Here is a 17,553-nt window from a genome sequence, read left to right as displayed (position 1 = left end):
ATCAGTCCTTCTTTCTGATTCACCAAATCTCTTATGTGCCAACTATTTGTGGATGATCGATTCCGGTCACCGCTTTGGGATTAAGTCGATTGAAAGATGCTAGGGACTTCCGTAAACTGTGCAGACTCCTCTGAGAGACGGTCCGCATTCTCTCTGGTCTGCATTTGACCTGAGGTCGTCAGGCCCCCAGCTGGAGTTGGGAAATATTTTTATTTGTATGAGAACTTTCTTTTTATGAGGTGCGACCCATGTCGGTCTGGCACAGAGAAGCTCAGTGTCAGATAGTTGAGCGCCTCCGCAGCCAGTGGACCAGCAGTCTCAGCACACACACACACACACACACACACTCACACACACACACACACACTCACACACACACACACACACACACACACACTATGTGCCCCTCGGGAGCCTGCCTTTCAACAGGATCCCAGGAGAGACCAGCGTGCGTGAAAGTCTGAGAAGCACTACCCTGCAGTGTCCCAGCTAGTGATGTCAGCACAGCCTCAGCTCGGACAGCTGCTGGGACAGGCCGAGCACTCTCATGAGGCAGCCCCTGCTATTGCTGGACAGACGGCTCTTACTCTTAGAAAGTGTCCCCTTCGCTCCCCTCGCCTGGAGGTACGCCCCGCTCGGGGTGCCCAGCATGAGTTTCATTCTGCTGCTGCGGGAAAGCCCACAGAGTCGGCTGCTGCTGCCCTTCGTTACACAGAAGCCTGGACCCCGAGGCTGGTGGTGGTGAGGGGCTATGCAGGGTCAGCGCCTGTCACCTGCCAGAGCCTGCAGGTCCTGAGACGTTATAGGAGGAGCTAGAAATGGCCTCTTCCAGTCCTGCATCTGCCTTCACTCCTCCCGAGTCCAGGGGGCTGGTTAGGTGATTGCAGTTTGGAGGGGTTTGGAGAACCTGAAGGGGTTTCCCAAAAGGACAGGAGGGTAGAAGTGGTGCCTGGAATGGATGTGGGTCCTGCAGGGCGTGCCTGTAAGGGCAAGGTCATGTCAGTGGCACCAAGCAGGAGGGGCTGGGGGTGGCCTGGGAAGAGCAACCCAGCAGCTTTCCCTGCCCCTCGCTGAGCATCAGCTTTCAGGGTTCTGAAAGAAAACGGGATTGATAACCCCTGCCCTGCCTGTCTCCAGGGTTTCTGCGGGACTCCGTAAGATAAGGTCAGTGAGCACACTTGGGAATGTGGGACATGGTCCAGGGATGAAAGGGCAGGTCCACGGGGAGAGTCGATGACCCCAGGAACCAAGTGTACCACTAGCTCACTGTGTGACCCCAGGGGAGGCCCTCACCCTCTCTGGGCCTCTCTGAAACGAGTGAGCTTTGCACAGGTCTCCCTGGAGGTGCTGAGGCTCAGTGCTATGACGGTGGGTCGCCGGGGGGATGTCTCCAAGGATGGCTCTTCAAATATTTATTTAGGGAGACTCCCTAGAGCTTGAGATTGAATCCTTTGTGAGGGAAATGATTTCAGACACCCTTCCGGTGCAGGCCTGGCCCCCGCTGTGGGAGACCCACTTTAAAGACGGGTGCTCGGCCGAAACCGGTTTGGCTCAGTGGATAGAGCGTCGGCCTGCGGACTGAAAGGTCCCAGGTTCGATTCCGGTCAAGGGCATGTACCTTGGTTGCGGGCACATCCCCAGTAGGGAGTGTGCAGGAGGCAGCTGATCAATGTTTCTCTCTCATCGATGTTTCTAACTCTCTATCCCTCTCCCTTCCTCCCTGTAAAAAATCAATAAAATACATTTAAAAATAAATAAATAAATAAAGGTGGGTGCTCAGCCGTGATCGCCCCTGGGGTACCCGAGCTGATGAGTGGTGGCTTCAGCTCCGCTCTGTGAGACGTCTGCACTCCTCTCACACTAGCTGGAGTGTGTCGTGTGCAGCTCTTTCCAGAACAGTCTTGTTCGATACTAAACATTACCCAGGAGCTTTGCGGAAGCGTTACCCAGGTTTGTGAGTGCTGAAATGGGGCGTGCCTGGTAGTTCTGTGAGCCTGCTTTGCCAGCAGTCGACGGGGTAACTGAAACTGGCTTTGGTCCAGCAGCCCGTCCATAGATGCTGGGCAGCCGAGAGCAGGGGACCAAGCGTGGCAGCGGAGGGACGCAGCTGTTCCTTAGACAGCCCTTCCGTGCCTGTCTGCTGCTCTGGGGCCTGTGTTGTCCTTCTCACCTCCCTGCAGCCATCTCTCAGCCTCCCATCTCATTGCCCGGATGCTTGCTTCTAACTCTGTACATTGCATTTTCTCCTGTGCACCCACCGTGTTGTCATGGAGACTCGGTGGCCCTAGGCTACGAGTGTCCGGTGTCATCGAGTGTGATGGTGTGGTACGTGTATTTGCTCACGCTTTTATTTTGAATTCTTTCCAATGTGACATCTGCTAAAATGTCTCCCTTATAATTTGCTTGGTGATCACAGCCTTCTCATCATTCATTGAGCGCAGGACCTGATCTCACAGAATCTGAAAAGAGCTATGTGGTAAGACGCCTGTTGACTAAGACTGTAGCTTTTCTAAAGAGAGTCCCTACTGGCTTCCAGAGTACAGCCGGAAGTACTGCCTGGTTAACGCTCAGCCACTAGTTACAGGATCATGTGGCTACTGTCGTAGAGAGATGTTAGGCCACCCCCTTCCCTCTCAACAAAGCAGAGGAATTTAGAGATGCCATCTCTCCTCTGCCTCCATATGGGATTAAATCCATGTCTTAGTGCATGATCGGGGATACATACTTGCATTTCTATCCTGAAGTTATTCTGTTTGTAACAGTTACTCACTAATTGCAGGCTTTTGTGCTGCTACCTTTTTTTTTAATATTCATACTAAATTCCGAATTCTGTATCTTACCTGTTTTCCATGCTTACGCCTGGATCCCTCCTGCACTCCACTACTGGAATATCTATTTTTTTAACCTGGATCTTCAACTCTGTTGTTTCCCTGGACTTATGTGCTTCGTCTGGAATGTTCCATCTCTTCCTCTCTTTCTTTTTTTTTTTTTTTTTTGTCCCCATGTTGACTGTTTTATGGGGGTTTCTGGATATCGGGGCCACCTCACAGGAAGCAGTGTGCAATGAGATCATAAACATTGCCGAAAAGTCTGTTCATTACTGCAGCACTGTCTCTCATCCCCTTGACTTTCATCACAAGGTACCCCCTTCTGACAATAAATCATCTTTAATCATTTCTCAGCAACCTCAAGCCCAGCAGCGAAGAGTCACCCCAGACAGGAGTCAAGCCTCACAAGATTTGTAAGTACACGTGGCAAACTGCAATTCTCTCATTTTAGCAGACTGTTGGGCTGAGAGAGTGGGTCATTGACTGGCTGTGGGGCAGCCAGGTGGGGAAATGAGTGACTCACTCCCAGCTTCTCTGAGAATTCCGTGTTTCCCATCAGCCAGTGTGAGAACAGGTGGCAGGTAAATAAAGGTCATGACCTACTGGGAGAGAGACAGGTAAAGAATGAACTGCCCTCCAAGGACAAATGAGGGCTGTGCTCACTGGCTTCCCTCCTAGTGCTGTGGGAATAGAGGAAGGAAATTAATTCTGACTAGAGCTGAGTGAATAGGGTTGATCCATTCATTAAAAACAATATATTGGCTCCGTCTCCTCTTTTAAGCACAGAGGAGTAAACTCCATTCCCAGAGGGACGGGATTTGGAATAAGCACTTGAAGACAAACTAGAGCAGGGTCTTCCCGGCTGAGGAAACCACAGGGGCCAAGGAGGGCTTGGACAACCTCAGAGGAGCCCACGTGGCCGCAGGGTACCGTTCACGGAGGAAACAAAGCTCAAGAAGTAGGTTGGGACCAGGCTGTAGAATCCATGATGCGACTGAAATAAGTTTGGATTTTGTTCTGCAGTCTCTCAGGAGCCACCAGAGGGTTTGAAGTGAGAAGCATATTGATTCTGTTTTGTTTTCGGGAGATAACTCTGGTAGCGGCGTAGAAGTGGATTTCAGAGGCGGGGGACAAAGATGGTGGTCAGGAGATGTTAATCCAGACAGGAAGTGATGGGGGCCTGAGCCAGGACAGAGTGGGTGCTCTGTGACCATGGGCACATGCAAGGTGACCCAAGGAGATTCCGGGCAGAGCGAGAAGGGAAACGAGGGTAGGTCCTTGGAGAACAACTTTTAAGGCAACAGAGGAGCCACAGGAGTCTCGAGAGAAGGTCTAGGAGCGATCCCTTGTGCAGATTGGAGCAAGCGTGTTCGGTCAGCAGTGCCTCCTGCTCCAGAGCGGCCAAGGCGGGAGGAAATGAGATGGTCCTCCAAGTGTTCTGTTCGGCATCTGGAGAAAATCCTGGGTGACGGCGGAGACAGCAGTTAGAGAGGAGGATGCAGATGCCTCCTTAAAAAGGGTTGGTAGTCAGGGCCATGGTGGGTGAAAGGGCTCTAGACGGAGGGAATAGCAGGCAGAGAGGAGGTATTTTTAGGGTGCAGAGACTTAAGTACATTTGTACCAGAGGAGAGGGGGTTGACAGAGTCAAAAGATGTAAGAGAGAGCACGGAAGCTAAGCAAATAGCCCAGGGAAGGGAGTTCAACATGAGCAGGAGGGAGGGGGTCCGGAGACTTAAACCTGAACGGGACAGCGTGACGAGCCCTGTGCACAGAGAGGCAGAGGCGGTGGGGGACTCCCACCCAACATCAGCGCTGCCTGGGCGACCCAAGCAGCGAGGCTACAGGACTCTCCCCAGCCGTGCTCCGTAGTCTGGCAGTGGAGCAGGAAGCAGCATCAGGAGTTACTTACAGAGCTGAGCAAGGAGGTGAAGGGAAGCAGGCGTTCCAAGGAGGCCAGGTTGGGTGGGAGACAGCAGGCACATACAGAAACAGCAAAGTGTGTTCCTTTGCCAACTGAAATCTGTGGCCTCTCTTGATTCCTCATTAGAGACCCTCCGGCAGGCAGATCCACCTACCACAAGACAGACCCATTCAGATAAATATACACAATGGAACCGCCCCTTGGGTTCCAGCAGAGGAGAAGGAGCCTCTTGTTCTGGGCGCTGGCTTCGCTTACCTGGGTCTAGTCTGTCTTGCCCACACACTGGAGATCACAGCATCTACTGGAAATGGTAGATGTTTGGCTCATGGCAGAGTTCTTCCTGCTACTGTTGTGTTTCAAAATAGTGAGCGAACAGAACTGTGAACTGGTGTGCAGTGGATGCGTCTTAATTATTTGTCAAAGGAATAAGTGAAAACGGAGCTTTTCCTTGTTGCCAAAGCAGATGCCAGACTTCATGCCAGCTTTCTCCGAGGTTGCTGTTAGAACAAGCAGGGCAGCACACCCCAAATCGCCTTAGGCCAACTGCCACCTAAATAAAAATCTTAACCCCCAGATCACTGGGATAGGAAAAAAGGCTTTTAAGAGTTTCAGAAAAATGACATACATATTTTAAAACAATGAATGAAATGTCTGTTGGTGGGTTAAGAAACTCTAGTTTTGCTAAACAGTGAGGCAACTGGAATATATTTCATATAAATATGATAATTTTATAACATATGACAATTGTCTTGGGCCATCCAATATAAATTACCAGAATATAATGTCTATCTCTGGACTTCAGTAACCTCTGACTATTCTCAATAACCTATATAAATTATCCCATGTTAAGAAAAAGCCTTGGATAAATTTAAAAGGGGAGGAGGACATCTAGACAAAAATCCTCCGTTATGGTAACCAAATGAAACTAACGAAAAGGATTGGTCATGACTTGCTCAGAAGTTCTCCATCCCTGCCAGTCTTAATTTATTATCAGACTAGAGGCTCGGTGCTCAGATTCATACACTAGTGGGGTCCCTTGGCCTGGCCTGTGCCCTCTCACAATCCAGGACCCCTCAGGGAATGTCGGACTGCCGGTTTCTGCCCGATCCCTGCAGGCCAGGCTTGAGGGACCCTACTGGTGCACGAATCCATGCACCAGGCTTCTAGTATGCATATAAGATCTTTGGTTAATCTCTCCCCATCCTCCTCCCTCCCCCTTCCCTCTGAAATTCATCAGTCTGTTCCATGTTTCCATGCCTGTGCATTGAGCATCTGCCCCCTGGTGGTCAGTGCATGTCATAGCTACCGGTCGAACAAACAGTCGCTTAGGCTTTTATATATATATATATAGATGTCGAATGGATCTCCCCCAATGCTAAGTCATTAGAGAAATCGTCAATAAAATACTTTTTCTCTCCACTGATGAGCAGGAAGCACTACCTAAATGTTGATTTAACTGAAATGGCTTTAAAAAGGTCCTTATTTAATCCTATCAGTCACCTAATATTCCTTTTTCTCATTGATAGATTTAGCTACCAAGCATTATATAGCTATATACCACAGAACGATGATGAGTTGGAACTCCGAGATGGAGATATTGTTGATGTCATGGAAAAGTGTGACGATGGATGGTTTGTTGGTAAGTGATCTGGTCCCGCTTCTCTTACTAGCCGTGTTCTGAGGGAACAACTAGGAGTGATGAACCGTGCAAAAGCCATATTCCCCACAGGGAAGAAGAGCCTTCTCGGTCCCTGGACCACCGTGAAGGCTGGGCACAGTTCATGTTTGCTCTTGAGACTGTGTGGCTGGCAGTAATTAGTGTTGGACCTAAAGCTCAAACATGCCAGCATCAAATGCATGGGAGGGCACTTGTCAAATTCATTAAGTTCTGTTTGTATTTCTATTGTGCATGTATCTGTTCTACATTTGGAAATTTCATTTTTTAAAACTCTTATGAAACAACACAAGAAAACCTGGCCGAGCCTAGGTCTCTACCATGAAACTCAAGCCTATGTGTAAACATTTTAAGATCTTATCTACTCCAGCCTTATAATAATTTTAATCAAAGCAATCTGCTTAATTAAAACAAAGGATCCACCTTTATAAAATAGGGGAATAAGTGAAATTCTGTTACAAAGCAGATACTTGCTTGATATACTTTCTTATTGATAGTCTTTCAACAAACAACCCAAAAGCCAAGAATAATCCTCATTTCACCGATTCAAAAACTGAGGCCCAAAGAGATTAAGTGCCTAGCCCGAGGCCACCCAGGCAGCGAATAGTTGGGCCAGTGTTTGAACCCCAGCCCACCTGTCCCCAAGCCTCTGTGCTTCTTGTCAGGTATGAGTATGATACTGGGAGTCACCGACTCACTTTCCCTCAGTTTCCCCCTTGTACAATGGCTTTGCCTTTATCTTCTCTCCAAAGACTCTTTCCTCATCTCTCTGCACACGCTTACTAAAGCACAGTGATGCCAGGGCTGGGGTAGTGAGAACAGCAAGGTGTCAGCATACTAGCAAACAGGAAGCCAGAAAGACTTGCCGTGGCCTCACCAGCCTCTTAGAAGCCGCCCATCCTCCCAGGGCCCCCAGAAGCCTGCGGGCGCGCTTCCTCGAGTGCCGGGTTCAGAGGGAAACCAGATCTGAGAAGTCAGCAGTACACGAGTGCCGCGATTTTCAGCCCGTGCGCCACAGGAATTTTTAAAACATGCAATTCCTGACTACTCAGTCAGGGGCACTGACCTCTTTTCCCTTAGGTTGTCAAATTTTAAAAATGACAACAGCAACACAACAGCCGCCTGGTGTAAATGATTCAAAATTATACCTTTTTTTTTTTTGGCAAATTAGCAAAAAATATATATTTTAGGTGTGCCACAGAATTTTCGTAATTAGTTTATGTGTGCCATGAGATGAAAAAGGTTGAAAATCGCTGTTCTAAGAAGTTCAGTAGAAACGTAATACAAGCCATGTACGAAATAAGTAAAATGAAGCCAGTGAAATGGATTTTAATATATTTTCTTAAACCCAGTGCATTCAAAATGTTATCATTTGAACATGTAATCGGTATAAAAAACTGTGAGCTACTTTACATTCTTCATTCTGTACTGAGCCTTCGAAGTCCGGCCATGTGTCCGGGGCAGCCCGCTCAGTTCAGAGCGGCCAGCCTCAGTGCTCAGCCGACGCCCGTGGCTGCCGCGCTAGAGCCCAGCTCCCGTGCATACGCGCTGCTAACCTCTGCTCTCCCAGAAGCCCTTACGGTTTTCACCAGAACCTGGGGTGGGGTGAGGGGCACCAGTTCTCTAACGGAGCATCCCAGCAGCTTGGAAAAGGAAATATTTCAGATTCCTCAATTCCTCAAACACTTCCAAAAGTAACCCAATATTCAGACTTCCAATAAAATAACCCGGCCAAGCTCCTTCTCCTCGTCCATAGGCAAGGCGCTCACCAGCTCTGGGCCTTCCCACCTTCTTGACCCTCCTCCCCCCCTACTCCCCCAAGGGGTCAGGTAGTGCTGTGACATTCTTTTATCTGAGAAGTTTCTCTTCGGGCAACAGCTCCAAACCACTGGTAGTAGCTGCTTGAAAGGTTGTATTCGACAGGATTCTGAGCCGCATCCAGGCCAACTGGGAAAAGGAAGCAGTGCTCAGATTGTGTTGTCTGCTAATGAGAGGGTAATGGTGGCATAGCGTCACACACGCACACACACACGCACATGCACACACACACACACACAAGCACACACACGCACACGCACATCCACAGCGCCGCTCTAGAGAGAATCCCGAGGGCAGGAACTGGATAGGGATCTGGAGCAGCCCAGGAAGGGCTTTGTTCCCACACCGTGTTCTTCTCCTGGCTCAACAGGAACCCTCATACGGTTGGTCGCAAAGGCTGGGAGTCAGTGTGGGGCTTGGGCAGGCTTAGGAGAAGAATGGGGGGTCCTATCCATTGGGCTTTCAGAAACGCTGCACTTTAGAAATTGTAAGTCCCCAGGGTCTTGTGTTGGAGAGATGTGTCCATTCTTCCAAAACGGAGAAGCTTTGGGAAGAGCAGTGGCTGGAGGTCGGAGGCCGGGGTTCAAGTCTGCCCTGATGCTTGCTAAGCTGTGGGGCCTCAGCAATGTCACCTAAGCTCTCTGAAAATAGAGCTCATTGAACAGAAAGCAGGAGTGTTAAACGCCTGCCCTGCTCGCCACCCAGCCTGCCGCTGAGCCTGCGTGGGATGAGAAGGGAAAGCGCGGCGGAAGCCGCACCCCGCACTGCCGGCTGCGGGTGGCTGCCCGGCCCTCTGCACTCACGCAGCGCGGCTGCTCATTGTCCCGTGTGGTTTTTTACAGGTACTTCAAGAAGGACGAGGCAGTTTGGTACTTTTCCAGGCAACTATGTAAAGCCTTTGTACCTGTAAGAAGACTGAAAACCGCAGAGGTGATTTTTATTGGAGGATGAAGCCTCACCCATGAACTGGTCTCTTGATTTAAAAGTTGAGTCAGTAGGAAAAGGAATACAGTGGATAAAGAACGAAGCAAAAGAGCAGGACAGAGAAGTGTGCTGTGTTTAGAACCCGGGCCTGTCTCAGCTTACCGAGTATCAGACAGGCCCGGACCATGCGCTGAGCAGAAAGGAATGAGGCAAATCTGTATTTATTTAGCTGCTCTGGGAGCCTCTCCAGCCCTCCCCTGCGTTCCCCGCCTGAGGTAACCTGACCTGTGGCCACAGAAATGCCTCCTGCTGCTCCTCCCTCGCCTGCCTGAAGCAGCCCTCGGAGCCCCTGGCAGACCCCCAGCCATTCTCCAAAGGCTCCACACAGACCCCGCCCTACCCCAGCCGCCCCAGCCCGCTGATCCCCCAGCACCATCAGCGCCGCTGGAGATCAGTCTGGGCTGCGAGGTCATCCCTAGACGGTGGTGGAGGCCCCGCGCTGGACCTGCCGAGGTTAGTGGGGAAATGGAGGCGAACCTTCGGCGCCCCAAGCATGCACACCCAGCCTGCAGCATTGCCACTGACCCCCTTGTGTCAGACAGAAAGGCACGGAAGGTTTGCCCGTGGGAGCAGGTGCCAGGCAGACAGTTAAATGTGTGTGTCCGAGTGACTTAGGCCAGGAAGCCCTGTGGCTCCTGAGGTCACATGCCCTGTGCTCCTTTCCCAGATCACTGGCTTCCACAGATGTTCCCTTTCAGGGCACAGTTTCATTGATCAGACGCCGTTGCTAATCTTTCTCTTCTGGATTGTTCTTGGCCAGGACAGTTTGGGGTTGATAAGCCTGTTCTCAGGGAGAACCAAGGATGGTGATGTTCAGTGATTCATTTAACACACTCTGATAGACACTGGATGCCGGGCACCAGCAAGCAGAGACTTAGCGCATCCCCATAGGAGTTCCAGGGCCACTCAGAAGGGCGTCCCCCAGGGCTGTGAGTCCTGGTGCACCCTGGCCAGGCTTCGCTTCAGAGCAGAGGGGCGGGTGCAGGGCCCTCGGTGTGGGGAAGTGGTTCTGCTGCTCCCAGGAGGCCGGAGCTAAGCGGGGAGGCCCCTGCGACACCTGGGTGTTCACAACTCTGTCCAGTCGGCCCTCTGTTAGACCCCTGGGAGAATGAAAGATAGAAATGGCCCATTCCCTGCCTGCCGGGGACTCAGGTGATTGGAGACACACACACACAAATACGCACTCAAGAGAGACTGTGAAATGTGCTAAGAAGGGTGTGAGAGAGGAAGAGGTGAATTTCCCTGGAGGGATCCTAGAAAGTATTGTATTTCTGTCCCCATGAGCTCACTGTTGAACAACCAGGATGCTGGAAGGAAGGGCACTTTATGACTGAAAATACTTGGAGCTGTTTCCAAGTCTTCAAACTCTCACCCTCTCCACAAATCCACATCCGGCCACAAGTAGGAGTAGCAATGCCGAGTGCCAGAGTGTGTACAGGAGCCCTGGCTCTCTGCCTGTAGCTCAGAAGTGCCCAGCACCGTTGTCCCAACATCTGAGTCTTCATAAGTAAGCAAAGTTTGTCTTCAGTGTCTCTGCCTCCACTTCTGTCTCCACTACTCCTCTTAGGATCCCACCGGCTGCCCACCCCCCACCTGACAGCTACAGTGCCCTCACTTCTCTCCCTGTCCTCTTTTCAAATCTTGCTGGCTGACTTCTTCACACTAAAGTGTAAATGACTGATACAGGAATGTGTTACCTCTTCCCAGAGACATTTGTTTTTAACTAGAGCAGAGCCTTAATCCCCAGGGAAAAGATGGTAGAACTAATGGTGGGGGTGGGGTGGGGTGGGGGTGCAGGTGGGTGGAGGAGCCTCCTGGGTAGAAGTTCCTTAAATAAGACTCCTTGCTTTGGAAGGCCCACCCCACCGCCCAGGGCACTGTGATTTGACTCTGAGGGAATAGAATACAAGTGTGTGTGCACGTGCATTTGGCCAGCAGCATTTCACCCGTTTGGAACTGTAATTCTTGTATTGGCTAATGTGTTTCCCCGTCTTTCTTAGATGCAAACCATTAATATCATGATCTTACCTAATAGTTTTTTGAGGGGTGCTTCTTGATTACGTAGGTAATTGTGAACACCTCTTTAAATACAGCTAGAAAATAAAACCAATTTGTAAAGCCACATTTGCATATGATGCCAGCCTCGCGCATTTGTGTATCAACAGAAACCCAGATATGCCTCACCAGTTTGCCCGTCTCTAATAAAATCATGTGTTCAAATTTGCATCAAACTTCAGCTTCCTATGTATGACCAGACAAGGAACAAAGGTTCCCAATGCTCTTTTGTCTTCAGACATTTAGTATTATAAAATGCCTATTTTTATGCTGAGATGTTTATACAGGTTTATTAATAGCAAGTGCAGCTCACAGGCGGCATGCCTTGCAGACAGTTTTGATATATTAGCCACGCTTCTGGGGAAAGGCAAGCCCCGAACCACTTCTCTTGTGCAGTCTCTCTGGGAAAAGCCAGAGGAGAAAACCATATGCTTAAGTGGGACTGTAAATATGTACATTTAACTTTGTATAGCCCATGTACCTACTTTGTATAGAAAAATAATTTTAAAATTTTCAACTGAAGGGAGGTAAAATAAAGAAGTCATGAAGTTTTTTGCATTTTTATTTAAGTGAAGGAATTCCAAATAACTCACCGGCAGATTTTTAGCACAAATATAGCCATTGTAAAGTTAAAATTTTTAATACATAATCATTATTTCTGGGAGAGAAGGTAGTAACTATAATCTCAGTTACAGTTTTTTTTGTTTTTGAGTTTGTTGGGGTTTTTTTGTTTTCTGTTTGGTTTCTTTCTTTCTTTCTTGGGCAGTTCTAGTTATCTGAAGTAGCATTAAGTCCTTCCTATTGCTGGACTAGGTTACTACAAAAAGGAACAAAAGGTTATATTCTGAAAGAATAGTGACTGCCATCATACATACGCAGCTAATGTAAAGTGCTGCCATTTACATTACACACCGAGAGCACATGCTGTGCAGACACGTTCTGTGCGTTTATTTTTCCTTATTGCAGTGGGTTGATTTGATAAATAAAGGTGTTGAATTACCACATTTGCTGTACATACTATTTAATAAACTGTATTCAGAACCACGTGGTATCCAGTTGTTCTTACCTTTCATTGCTTCCTCCTTTTGCCAACCTTCCCAAAGGAGACTTACATTCACTGCTTCAATTTTTCTTATTCTTCTTTTTCATTCTTGTTATTTTTATTTTTTTATTTGTAGAGACGGGGGGGAAAGGGAGAGAGAGAGAAACATTGAGATGAGAGCCAAACATCAGTTGGCTGCCTCCTACACACTCCCCACCCAGATACTGAACCCATAACCCGGACATGTGCCCTGACCGGGAACCGAACTGGTGACCTTTTGGTGCCAGGACGGCGCACCGGCTGGGGCTCCTTTTTATTCTTAATCACTTGCCATCTGGCTCCCACTCCACTCCGTGAAGACACCTCTTCTTCCCTTACTCTCTTCTCAGTAAGCTAACTTCATGACCTTCTTTGAATTATCATTGACCATTTCACCATTCTTTCTGTATGTTTTTATTTGTTCTGATTACAAAAATAATGCATATGTCTTTTAAAGGAAAAGTAAAACATTATGAAATATGTAAAATGGGTCTTGATTTGCTCCACAAGACGGGGGCACAAGAAATGACACTACACTTGGTTTTTCTAAATCAGATTAAACCTAGAAAGTGAAAGCTCTCCATAATTACAGTTGCCCCCACACAGGTCACCAGTGCCAACTATCGATGTGTGGTCCTCCAAGCTTTCTCCTCTGCACATAGGACATACCCAAATCTATAAACAAACGCTTTGCATAGTCTTTATCCCCTTAACAGTGGAACTGGGGTAGGTTTCCATAATTCACCAACCCCCTATTGATGATGCAAATGTTTGAAAGTCTCGCCAGCTTTCTACCACAACCAACAATGGTGCATTGAGTACAATTATTGGCTCCAAGAGCAGGAACATTTCAAATCTTGAGATCCTGCCAAATTGCCTTCCCCCAAAAATGCTGGTTTTATTCTAGGCCAAGTCCTCGGGAGTGTCTGTCTCCCCGCCACCCATTAAAACTAGCTCATTATCCGCTTCGACGAAATGCCCCTCGGTCCACCTGCCTTTTCTCTGACTGGCCCCTTCTCAGTCCTCTTCCTGTCTTCGCTGGGTTCTCAGCCTCTGTTATTTTCTCTCCACACGTGCTCCTTCGGGTCTCAGGTCTCTCACAATGTAATTTGAGGCCAAGGAGTCCATTGTATGCGGGCTCTTTTCAATGAAGAGTGGTAGAAACCTAACACCAAGGACCATTCTTGAGTGACATCACTAGGAAGAAGGGAGTTGGAGCTAGCCTCAGGCAGGCACGAATCCAGAGACAAAGTTTCTGTTGGTATGCCCTGACCGGTTTGGCTCAATGGATAGTGTGTCGGCCTGAGGACTGAACGGTCCCAGGTTCGGTTCCAGTCCAGGGCATGTACCTTGGTTGCGGGCACATCACCAATAGGGAGTGTGCAGGAGGCAGTTGAATCGATGTTTCTCTCTCATCGATGTTTCTAACTCTCTATCCCTCTCCCTTCCTCTCTGTAAAAAAATCAATAAAATATATATTTTTTAAAAGTTTCTGTTGGTATTTGTCTTATCCTTGGGGTTGCTGGTCTTGTTTGGCTGCACGTTCACCTGCTGAATGCAGCAGCAGGCAGCCTCGCAGCAGCTCCCACCATTTCTGACTCCAGACGAGGCTAAGGCCTTCCTGTTAAGTTCCTACTTGGTGCAGGTAATTGATTGCATGGATTAGCCAAGAAGGTGGTTCAGATTGAGAATATCCAAAAACATTTAAGATGAACCCATAGATGCAAAAGGCCTTAATGAGATTATGAGTGACTGTGTGACAATTCAGTTTTTGATGTCTGTCCTGGAAGATAACTACTCTTCCCTTCACTCAGCCATCAGCAGAAGCAGAATGCTGCCTAGATTGAATCTCTCTGGAAAACTTGTTTTCAAGTGAGATCTGACAAACTGATAAGCATCTGCCAAAGAGCGGTGGATCTGAGAATCCTCTTCAGAGCAGTAGCATAAGTCATGTAGCAACAATTTTAGCGAGAGCTAAACGTATCGACGTCCATGGATCTCAAAGGACGGTCAGTGGACCCCTTGCAGCCCTCGGACCCTTTCAGGAGACTTGTAAAGTCAAAACTATTTTCATAAAAGTGTTAAGATGCGTGTGGTGCCAGCTCCCAAGAAAGTCTTCAGCGATCCTCACCTCCCAGGACTCACAGCCTGGAGTGGTCCCTTCTGCACTCTGCCAGGGTTGGCCTGCGTGACGAACAGATTATGACAGAAGAGAGGGTATGTCGCTTCTGAGTCCAGGTCATAGAAGCCATGTGACTTCTGTCTCTTGCTCTTGGGGAGAAACAGGCTCTAATTTAGAACTTCTGGTGCCAGGTACCTTGTTGTATTAGAGAAATGTGCTAATGCCTCCCAAAACAATAGGTATCCAAAGAACAGTGGGCTGGGAGTCTGAAGACCTGGTTCAAAAGACCCGGTTGCAAGACCCACTGCCTCAGATTCTTGTTAGGTTATGAGACCTCGGAAGTGCCGGTTGAGCTCTCTGAGCCTGGGTTTCCTCGTCTGGGAGGAGGAGGTGCCTGGACCACAGTGGAGTTCCGTTAGAAGGAGGAAGAAGTGATGTTTGGAAGGCAACCTGCAAGGCCCACCACAGAGCTCTCCAGTTATTCCAGTGCCTCCTGTATACCAGCACCTTCCATGCATCTTCTCGTTGCTCTTGCCAATCCTGTGAGGTAGGTATTCTTGTCTCCATTTACAGGTAGGAGCCTGAGACTCGGGGATTCAGCCTGAGATTACAGCCAGTAAGTGGGTTCAGTTGGACTCCAAGGCCAGTTCTTTCCATTCATCACACTCTACTGCCTCCAGGAGACCACAGCTGGGACAAGTCTGCAAGCGTGACTTCATGGAATACAAATAGTGATAACCGTTTGATAAACACCTACTATGTGCTTGAACATCGAAAGTTCAATAAAAGATTGATGTCCCTCCCCAGTCTAATGTCAGAGCCAAGACAGCAGCAGTGGCATAGAAGAAATCTTCATGTACCCCTGCCGATTCCATGTCATCCTATTCTTTACCACTCACTAGCCTCTCTGGTCCAGACCCCTGCCTGTACTTCCTCACCCCCACACTAGCCCTTCAATGCCTGCACTGCGGCTCCCATATGTAGTGTCATGGATCCGCAGAGCTCCTAGGCCACCAAGAACCTTGTGCTCCATATTTTCTGTGTCAGTTAAGAATAACTTCAACCGCAAGAGCACGTGGCCCAACAAGTGACAGCTTATGTGACACAGATGTCTCATTTCACAAAAGAGAAGGCAGGCGTCTGGGTTAGCATTTCTGACTCCCCTGGCCTTTCCCAATTACGAGCTGACTACTACCATGGCAACTCCAAGCATCACGTCCTCATACAACTGCTTCTGAAGGCAGGAAGCGGGGAGCAACCCAGGACTTGGCAATACCTACTCATCTCTACATCATTACTGTAGTGAGTCCATGGTGTTCACGGTATGGGTGCACCGTGGTATACCCAGCAGCTCCCTCTTGTTGACAGGGTGTTTTCAATATTGTGCAATTAGGCACAGTTCTCTGATGGACAACCTTTTACATACTCTTAGTACATTAAGTGCCTACTTTTTTTCTAGAATAAATTCCTAGAATGTATTGGGGTGGAGAGTCTGACCTTGCCACGTGATTTGCAAATGAGGGGAGAGGCTACTGTGAGTGTGTGTTTCATTTTCTAATTTACACTATAGAGTGATTCCCCTCCTTCCCCCCCTCCCCCGTCAAGTTTTTACCCTGTGGGTACTGGAGTGTTTATTTCATCTATTAAAATGTTATGTTTCTAAAAAAAAAAAAAAAATCCTAAAAGTGGAATTGTTAGATCAAAGGTTATGATGTATACTTTTTAAAAAATATATATTTTTATTGATTCCAGAGAGGAAGGGAGAGGGACAGAGAGAGAGAGAAACATCAATGATGAGAGAGAATCATTGATCGGCTGCCTCCTGCATGCCCGGAAAATTGAACCGTGATCTCCTGGTTCATAGGTTGACGCTAAACCACTGAGCCACTCCAGCCGGGCATGATGTATACCTTTGACAGCTACATAGTGTCACACAGCTGTTGACAAGACCGGTCAGGTCTTTCTTGGAGGTCACCTTGGATGTGTGCTTTCCTGTCTGTGGCTAAGACTTCATCATCGTAGGCTCTCCCGCAACCGACACCTCTTCCTGAAATTCCTTCCTCTGTGACAAAACGCTTCCCACTCACCAAGTGAGTGTAGGGTTAGAGGTGCCCTCATCATCTTCCGCTTGGGAGTCCAGTTGTAGGTGAACGGGCTTAAGTTTTTGTGTGTGTGTGTGTTTTTTTTAGCCTGACCAGTGTGACTCAGTGGTTGAGCATCAATCCATGAACCAGGAGGTCACTGGTTCGATTCCTGTCAGGGCACATGGCCAGGTGGTGGGCTCGATCCCCAGTAGGGGGCGTGCAGGAGGCAGCCGATGGATGATGCTCCTCTCCCATCCATGTTTCTATCCTATCCCTCTCCTTTTCTCTCTTTCTAAAAATCAATAAAAACATTTTTAAAGTGTTTTTTTTTTAAGTTTCCAAAGAATGCAGTGTGGCTCCTTCACCTAGGAGCCCAGGGGAGGCAGCCTGTGGAGGGGTGTGCCGAGCAGTTGGTGTGGAATCAGAGGCGCTTCTAGAGAACGGTGGGAGAAGCAAGCAGAGATGGGGGCAGCGGGACTCCAGGGGCGAGAGGAGAGCTTTCAGGAGGAGCTGTGTGCAGAAACACGCAGAGAGGACGCTAAGCTTCAATCCAGGGGCTTAGAGAGTTCACCCAGAGCAGGCGGGGTCAGGCCTGAAAGAGAATAAGTAACAACTGTGTCCCATTTACCTAGAAACAATGAAGTCCCTTATGCACAGCAACCTTTCCATGACCCTGCAAAGAAGGCCTGGTCCTGCTTTCCAGTTAAGAGGAAACCTCTCAATCCTGTTCCTCCTCCAGCGACGGCCTCCTTTCTCTCATTCCCTCCCAGCGAAAGGCCCCAAAAGAGCTGTCTAAAAGGGCTGGGTGGAGGCGGGCACAGGGGTGGGGTGGGGAATGGGAACATCTGTAACGGTGTCAACGATAAATTTTTTGAAAGAAAATAAAAAATAAAAAAGAGCTGTCTGTACTTGCGGTCTCCCAATTCCTCTCTGATTCCCTCTTGAGCCCACTCCTTTCAGGATTTCCTCCCACGCCCCAACAAAA

At 48.6% G+C, this 17,553-nt stretch overlaps 1 protein-coding gene across 14 annotated transcripts in view; it reads left to right on the top strand.

Moving 5' to 3' along the window:
- The window catches only part of SORBS1 (sorbin and SH3 domain containing 1), a 224,803-nt gene extending 207,460 nt beyond the window's left edge, over nucleotides 1–17,343 (top strand). For all 14 annotated transcript variants that reach the window (XM_079792953.1, XM_079792955.1, XM_079792961.1 and 11 more), the window contains 3 exons: nucleotides 3,183–3,241; nucleotides 6,276–6,388; nucleotides 9,085–17,343. In XM_079792953.1, the coding sequence (XP_079649079.1) occupies nucleotides 3,183–3,241; nucleotides 6,276–6,388; nucleotides 9,085–9,152 (240 nt within the window). In that variant the 3' untranslated portion in view covers nucleotides 9,153–17,343. The remainder of the gene's footprint in view (nucleotides 1–3,182; nucleotides 3,242–6,275; nucleotides 6,389–9,084) is intronic.
- The last annotated feature ends 210 nt before the right edge of the window (nucleotides 17,344–17,553 follow it).

The sequence above is a fragment of the Cnephaeus nilssonii genome (genome assembly GCF_951640355.1).
Source record: "Cnephaeus nilssonii genome assembly, chromosome: 16".
NCBI classification, from domain to species: domain Eukaryota; kingdom Metazoa; phylum Chordata; class Mammalia; order Chiroptera; family Vespertilionidae; genus Cnephaeus; species Cnephaeus nilssonii.
Note: the sequence above shows the minus strand (reverse complement) of the source record. Positions and strands in the feature narration are given on the sequence as shown.